At 38.3% G+C, this 8,481-nt stretch overlaps 2 protein-coding genes across 2 annotated transcripts; both read right to left on the bottom strand.

The window, feature by feature from the left end:
* Nucleotides 1-3,579: 3,579 nt before the first annotated feature.
* LOC125312487 lies at nt 3,580-4,047 on the bottom strand. The gene has a single exon (XM_048278145.1). The coding sequence runs from the start codon at nt 4,045-4,047 to the stop codon at nt 3,580-3,582; it is 468 nt and encodes a 155-aa protein (XP_048134102.1).
* Nucleotides 4,048-4,966: 919 nt separating this feature from the next.
* Nucleotides 4,967-6,897, bottom strand: LOC115756145. Its single transcript, XM_048278144.1, has 3 exons — nt 6,753-6,897; nt 6,071-6,157; nt 4,967-5,227 (listed from the first exon to the last, which is right to left on the bottom strand). The coding sequence occupies exons 1-3, from the start codon at nt 6,891-6,893 to the stop codon at nt 4,967-4,969; spliced, it is 489 nt and encodes a 162-aa protein (XP_048134101.1). The 5' UTR covers nt 6,894-6,897.
* Between the last annotated feature and the right edge of the window lie 1,584 nt (nt 6,898-8,481).

The following is an 8,481-nucleotide window of genomic DNA, read 5'->3' as shown; positions in this document are numbered from 1 at the left end:
GCTGTAGCACCTAGCTTTTAATATTCCTTTGGGTTTAGGCAATAGTATCCTTTTGGCTTGTATCGTCTTCGTTGAACCCTCAAGGTCCTTTTTGCTTTATCCCTCATGTTGTAAAATACTATGTGTTATGTTATGTTGCTTTCTTTAAGTCATCTTGTTTCGATTTGTTCGGAGTTTTATTTATGCTTCCGCTTGTGCATATCATATCGCGTTAAAATGTACGTCATTGGATCCTGGGAATAATTGAAAGAGAACGACTGTGGCGGGATGTAGGCGAGCCCGAAGGATTCGAGGCGTGACATCGTACATGTGATTATTCTTCTCATGATATTGAAATGGAATAATGATTTCGTTTTGAGCTGGCCAAACAGAAAATTCGTATGCTATAATGTCCAAGAAAAGCGGCAAATCGAATGAAATGGCTCGTCAAATAGTGTAGATTGCAAACTTGATCATATTGCATATCACCGCAATGTCCTGTCATCTTGTTATTATGCTCTAAATCTGATTTGCGTGCAATTATTGCCATGTGAAGTTGTGTTCGAGGAATGACGGGCTTAGAGGTAATCTCCAATTGGGGATCAACGGTCCTCAATTGGCGCGGACTCTCCCAAACTCTTACCTCACACGAAGTTGGAGTCTCCAACCGAAAAAGATCTACCGGTGGAGTTCAACTTAACTAGATCCACCATTAGCATATTGTAGTCAACCAGGAGCCGAGTGAGGCATGAGAGTATCACTCCCTACGCAATCACAAATATAGGGTCAGGGAATTTAATTACACTGATTATCTAACTAGTGTTGCTTCAGTGCCCGAACCTGATAGATTTGTTACCTAAATGATTCGGGCAATATCGAGCCATTTTATTATCCTATACCACTAAATCAAGAAAAAGTAGACAATCCCAATCTATGCGATAAAAGTAAAGTGCAAGAAAGTAAACCCAGCCGAAGCTAAGCTAAATCTGGCACTAAGCTTTAACAGCGTAATCAAGGCATCTATTTCTAGTTATTTTCGGATTTCTTTAATTTTCGTATTTTTTTTTTAGTTTATCATTTCTTTAAAAATTATAAGTCCGAAAATGGTAACTGCTCTAGCCCACTTTCTCCTCTAACCGCACAAAGCCTGCCACAAATCAATTTAAGCCCAATTTTAAAAGCAAACTAAGCCCAACCTAAATTTTATTATGCCTATTCTTTAACTTCGCCGCCTCAACGACAACCTACCAATTCGTCTATGGTTCGAAACATCAAAAAACCCCATAACTAAATTAGTACCGATGCCGTAGGTGTATGACTTTTCTGACACTATTCCCTTTCTTTTCCTTTTTCTACTATTTCTCTTTTTCTTCTCTTTTCTCTTCCTTTTCTAATATTAACAATTAATAATTAAATACCCCTTTAATATAACGATTGAAATTCAGGCGTCAACACATGTCCTCTCGATATCGTATTTTGAGTATGATTTGCTGTGGCGATTATTGACACATCGTATAACCATTTTGAATCTGACTTGCCATGTCTTATTGTATGTGAATATTATCATCTCCTTATCACTTTCAGAATCTGTTTTGTCATGTCACGTTGCTTCCTTTTCAAATTTTGAATTTAACTGGTAATGCCATTTCATTGTTATGTTTTGAACTTAATTTCACATGTTATGTTAGATGTGATTATTGCCCTGTCATGTAATTTCGTTGTCATGATCTAAATCTGATTTGTCGTGTCAAGCCGCATGTGAATATGGCAATGTCATGTTATTTTGTGGTTTTTCTCTGAACCTAAATTGCCTTGTCATGTTGGATATGAATATTGCCCTGTTCGTCATTTCTCATTTTGCTGGAATGCCAAATTTTTCATGTCGTTACTTTATTATGTCATTTTCTAATTCATGGATGAATTGCATCCACTTGACATTTGCATAAGCTTTGACACATACAAATGATATCACGCCACAACATACGAGAAAATTGCCACACTGATGATGAGAAATGTTGAATGAGAGTTTTGGCGATATCTTGATAAGAAATCACATTGTGAATGACTTAAGATATAGGCTCCATTTGTTTCACGGAAAACGTGACGTTTTTGGAAAATATTTTTCAAGAAGTCGTTTTCCAAAAAAAAAAAAAAAAATGACAATATTTTTTGGTATTTGGTTGAAACCTGACGTTTGGCATGGAAAATCGGTTTCCACTGTACACACCTTTTAATAATTTTAGTTTTCAAATTTTTTTACTTTTAACTTTTCATTTTTTAAATTTTTATTTTTTCAATTATTTTCTTTTATTTTTGTTGTTTTATTATTATTTTTTTTGTCTTCTACCTTTCTTCTTCGGCTGGCCATCGCACTATCATCTCCCTCTTCCATCCACCTTTTCTTCTTCAACAAGCAAAGAAGAGAGCTTTTGTATGGCCACCTCCTCGAGAGCTCTGGGATTGAGGCACTCGGCAAGCGAGTTGTCTCTCGGATCTAGAACCCCTCACGGCTACAGCCGGCACTTGACGATCGGTCATCCAGCATCGCTTCCGGTGGGCAAGGCTTAAGCTCGCCGGATTCTGGTGGCCGAGCCTTGGGCCCATCATATCTGGCGAGCTTGAGGCCGCAAGGCTTGCCTTGCCAAATCCGGCGAGGCTTGAGCTGACCGGCCTTGGGAGAGCTCGTCCCTCGTTAGCTTCAAGTGAGGCCGAGCCTCGCTGGTCTCGAGCGAGGTTCCCTCTCATCGGCCGTCATCGAGGTTTGCACTCGGCGGAGGAAGAAAGAGGAAGGAGCCATGAGCAAGAAGGGGAAGGTGGAAGGAGGAAGAAGGGGAAAAGAAAAGAAAATGAAAAATAAATAAAAGAAAAGGAGAAAATGCAAAATTAAGAAAAGTACAAAAGAAAATGAAAGTGAAGCATTTGAAGAAGCAAAGAGAAGGAAAATTGTTTTAATGGATGGAAAACATTTTCCTTGACTGGCTTATTTTCCACAAAACTAAACGCCGAAAAATCCGAAAAATGTTTTTCTAAAAGTTATTTTCCGTGAAATAAATGAAAGTGCAAAAATGGAGGCGTGGCACGGAAAAGGTGTTATGGGACGCTAATCCATCCCACGCGTCACCGATCCATGGTGCTTAGAATCTCTAGTTTTTTTGTGATTGTGATGCATCCTTAAGGTTATCCAAACCCAGGATTTAGGAGAATCCTAAGAACGAACAAAGACGCTCCGTGATTATTTAATGTTGATGTATCAAATATTTTGTTGGGTCAAACTCGAGCTTCCCAATTCCCAACTCGATAGACTCGCTAACCTAATCAATTTCTTGCTATTGTTCAGAGAAATCCTAGAATTACCTAATGCACCCACATTGTTTGAAAAACTTGAAATAGAGCTTGAACTCAACGAATGTTTCACCCTTCGATTGTCGATCAACCACAAAAAAAAAATGTTTCACCCTTCGCTTGTTGATCGACAAAATCCGTGGCCAAAATTGACCAATCTTCAAGATTATTGACTAATTGTAAAGTTTGTTTCCACAAATTATTGATCACACACGGCTTAACATATAATATGCAGCCCCTTCTCTGGCTACGCATCGACTAATCACAGGTACCCCCTGGACCTCCATAGGTAAAGCTATACCCGAACCCTTCTTTGTCTATGTACTTGTCGTTTTTGAGGCCGTAAACTCTCGACTTGTCGACGTGCTCGAACACGGCCATAGGGGTGTGGTTCGTGTCGGACCCCGTCGTGTAATAGATCTGACGGAAAAACGCGGCGTGATCGTACCGGCCGTCGGGCATGTGTCCGCTCCCCAACGGAGGGCAAACTTTCGTTTTCCCCGAGAACCCTTCTCCTCCCCAGGACACCCTCGTTCCCCCCTCGCGTAGGTTGACGAACAGCTCCTTCGGCCAGTACCCGACAGCGATGCCTCCGTTCACGACGAGCCACCAGTTCCCGGTCCGAGGTTCCTGCTCGATATGGACTCGGATCTCGTATTGTTGCCCTCCGTATGTGGATGTCGGGGCGATGGGAAGGTTAGTAGTAAACGTCTTATGGATTTGCATGAAACCTGGGCATTGGATGTTGAAGCACCCGTTGCGAAAACCATCCCCCTGTCATCCAAAAGTAATGTGATCAAATTCGAGAAATTCAATTGACATACTAAGATTATCGCACATTGATGAAATCACGATGATAGGACTCTTGGGGTTTAATTCTTACCGTCCAGTACGTAACAAACCGTGTGAGACCATCACCATTTAAGCTTGGATATACCTAACCAGACAGGACATGGAAAAGATTGTTCACGCTCAAAAGGAGAGGCAACATAGTATGTCGAAAAGGAAAACGATTAAAAAAAAAAATTACACATGTAGCACGAACTTTGAAATAACTGTCCAAAAAAGTTCAAAACTTATTATGCGATAGTCAATTCGGTCCTAAACTTTTCAACTTTTCCAATTTAATTCTAAACCTTTTTAACGATTTGCTATTGTAGTCCTTCCGGCTAGCTTTTGACAACAAGTCATTGACATGGCAGTTATGTTACATAAGACGACCGGCATCCACAGCAGCCATTTTCAAGCCAAAATTGGCCCGAAAGATTACGTTGGTAAATCGTCAAAAGATTCAAGACTGAATTGACAAAATAAAAAAGTTTAGGACTGAATTGGCCGCTGTACAGTAAGTTTATCACTTGTTAGACAATTTCCCCGTCGCACTTTCAATCTTCATGAAAATCTGCGTTGAATAGTTAATATTGAACCCTATCAAAGCTAAGACTTACCGCCCATCCTGCATGGATTGCGCTCACGTGATCCGACGGACCATCCTCGATGTACAGTCTATGCGCACTGAATTGATCTTCCACGACCGGTGTCACGTTATAGACAGACAGATGTGCATCGACACCGTATTTGGTCTCAACATCGTCCACCAGTATAGAGACCAGCTGCCAAAAGGAATGGTTTGACTTCGATGAAATTAGATCGTTTGCGTGAGCATATGCCATGTACATCTACGAAGACATGCAAGACTTACATGGTGCGACGGATCATCATTGCTAACGGTAAAAAGTGGAGAAGGGTTCTTAAGGAGAGATCTAGCCCTAATTAGATCTTCCTTTCGAACTCGAGGTATCGGAACTGTCCCATCCGGACACGGCTCCCTCGGCCCGAACGTGACGAGCTTGTTGCCGGTAGAGGAAGACGTCGGTGAGTTGACGATATTTGGGCTCGGCTTTCTCTGCAAGAAAAGGCACGGACATCGCTGAAAATTTGTAGTGTGAATTGTATGATGAATCAAATCTCCGTCAAATACGAGATTTCTCGCATTTGCCAATTGGAAAACACAGTTAGGAGAGAATGAGAAATAAAAAGTACAAAATAATTGATGGACTGAAATGGAAAGGTTTGGTAAATAATGGACCGAAATAGAACGGTAAGGACTCAATCAATCAAGAGGCGGTTTATTTAAGACTATGGTGTTTATCCTAAATTATTCGGTTAGTGAGTTACTTCACAAGACTTTTAACCAAACAACAAGTAATACAGAAAAAAAAAATTATTTATGACAACAAACCTGAAATTAGTCAATTGGGTCATAATCAAGAGTTTTCCCCTTATACTAATTTACTCAAATCGGATGCCCCAATCTCTGGATATTGTAACTTTTAACCTCGATCATACAATCATGAGATGTCGGTAATTTTTTGCTGGTTCGATCAGATCGATTAATTCCACTTTCAAAATCGAGTCATATATATTCCGGCATTCTGAAAATCAAATCGATGGAATTGTCAAAACAATATTTTCCAAAACTTACTCCTAAAAGCACTTATGACTGCCTACTAAGAGGTTTCTAAGTTCAATCTCGCATGGTTTACACTTGTCAATTGGACATGGGCCTGTAGAAAATAATTTTAAAAGGAGGGAAAAAGTAATTATTTCCAGTTGGTTATCGAATTTAGGTTTTCTGAAAGTCCATGGAACATAAGAGAGGAATTAAGTACCACATAATGCTCACTGTAGTTTTAGTACTCAATTATCCATAAATTCCTTCAATCAAAGAGTAAAGAAGTGTATTTACCTGAATTTTGTGATTCTTCAGTAGAGGATGATCAAGTGACGGTTGTTTGTTGATATCGATACAATCAATCGTTTCCCCTTCCTTAGTCTTCACAAAGGAAAAGTGCAAGACATTAGTGCTTTGGAAGAAAGCCTTCACAGCTTCTAACTCAACCTAAAATGTTTTCCTTTATAAAAAGATCTTCAAAAACAATGTGACTTTCCTTCGAAACCAATCTTCAAAACCAATGTTGAAGATACCAAACCCAATGTGACTTTCCTTCGCAAATTTCTGGATTGATGTTTCCATAGTGTTTTAGCATCTATGACCTCCATTTAATAGTTTAAATTTATTAAAAAAATTGCAATAATCCCATAAAATTTTATATGGCATCAGATCATGAAATCCCATAAATCCCACAAACTTCTACACTCTCTTCTTCTTTTCCTTCTTCTTTTTTCCCTTTTCCACTAACAGATTAGTGATTATCAAAGTAGAATCTCCAATTATGGCCAGATATAAAGGACAATATGTAGTAAAACATCAATAGCTGACAAAAAGATCATTGTAGAAGCAATATCTGAAATTGAAAAAAAAAAATTCGCAAACATCACGTGATTTCGAGCTGGCTAATTTGAAATAAAAACATAAAAATGAAACCCAAAAAAAAAAAAGAAAAAAAGAACAGACAGCATATAATTACCACAAACGTCTTGATGGGTGGCTTATTCATAGTCTTCAGTTGTCTCTCTAACTCCAAGTCATCTTGGGAAAGGCTGGTCTTGCCACAAACGATGTAAACACTGCAGAAAATCAGAATCCCTAACAGAAGTTTCGAAGCCATGGAGAGTTTCTGCACTCTTCTCTAAAGTATGGATTTAGCTACCAGAAAAAAGATTGTATATTCTGCCTATTTATGGATTGAAGTCCTTATGAAGTGCTGCTCTATGCCAGGAATCTCCCACCATTGGATCTAATTATTTCATATGGACCGTCCATTCCCTTGCCAATAATTTTAACCGGGAATATTGACCATATCCCAACCATAACAGGTAATAGTCCTAAGCACTGATTGTAGTGACAACTCTGTTTACTAAAAACGGCAAATTTCCTTATCAGCTTATCAAAATGTGCCCTAGAGCACTTGTTGGGTCCTATCCACCAATGAGGTATGTTTTATTATTTTGTTTGAATTCGATTTCTTTACATGTACAATTAGCTTTTTTTATATGTAAAGTTCAGTTCCGACTACTGATAAAGTGTAGTTAACTGATGATGCGGGAGCGTCAAGTTCCATTGAAGACAATCGACTCACGAGCACATGGCAAACTGGGTCATTTAACCAGGAGCATTTGATATTTATGGACGCAAAGGAAACGTACGGCCATAACATGATCTAGTGGATCCAATGAAGCAGTTTGTAGAAGTTGAAGAATAAAGACATTCAGCTAGGTCAAGGCTCGAGGGTTGTTTCTTAATTTGAATGGGCTTCCTAATTTAAGTAGATTAATCTAGTAAAAGACATATTCAGCTGGCTCAAGGCTGAAGGGTGATATTTCTAATTTGAATAGATTTCCTAATTTAAGTACATTTCCTAATTTAAGAATATCTCGTAATTTGAGTAGTTTTCCTAGTTTAAGAAGATTTTGCAATTTGAGTAGATTCCCTAGTTTAAGTGAGATTTTTCTAGTGCCAGTAATGTTTCTAATTTAATGTTTCCTAGCTCCTATGATTCCCAATTATACGAGTTTAGATTTTAGTTGACAATATATGAGAATTCTTCTCAAGTGAGTGATTCTTCGTTTTTCTATCTAATTTTTTTTTAATCATTGCTTTATTCCTTGCTGGTGACCTCTTCTATCCCAGAGTTATCCCTCAAAAACACCAAACACGTACATTCATCGCATCCCATCTCAGACGTTTAAGAGCCTCTCACAGACTAACCACACATCAATGATTTATTATTCTCTTGACTTTTTGCATATGAAATTAGATTTTACTTTAGTAAATAAAATAATGAATGACATGAATTTCATTGACTAGGGAGAAAGAAAAATGAAAAGTTGAAAACAGCCGATTGCAATGTTCAATTTATGTTGCTTTTATCTATGTTATCCCTCTGTATGCTCATGCATTTCGCTTAATATGAAAGAAAGTGCTTTGAACTCCTCTCGATATCTACCAACATCTTGTGAATATTTTCTCTTCATCAATAACCACGGGTAAAATGGATTACCGCTTGCTCTCGATATCTAACACATCATGTGTTAATTGCATTTCACGTTTTTAAATAGGATAAATAGAATACCCTTAACTTAAGCAACCAATGTAAAACTCGTCTTAAATAAGCTAGAAGACTACTAGTAGTCTAGATATTGCGGGTTTGGTATATTAAGGGAGAATTACCAAAAAAATTATAAACATATTACAAT

The sequence above is a fragment of the Rhodamnia argentea genome, chromosome 4 (genome assembly GCF_020921035.1).
Source record: "Rhodamnia argentea isolate NSW1041297 chromosome 4, ASM2092103v1, whole genome shotgun sequence".
Taxonomy (NCBI): domain Eukaryota; kingdom Viridiplantae; phylum Streptophyta; class Magnoliopsida; order Myrtales; family Myrtaceae; genus Rhodamnia; species Rhodamnia argentea.
The sequence above is the reverse complement of the archived record's forward strand: the minus strand, read 5'-3'. Positions and strand labels throughout refer to the sequence as shown.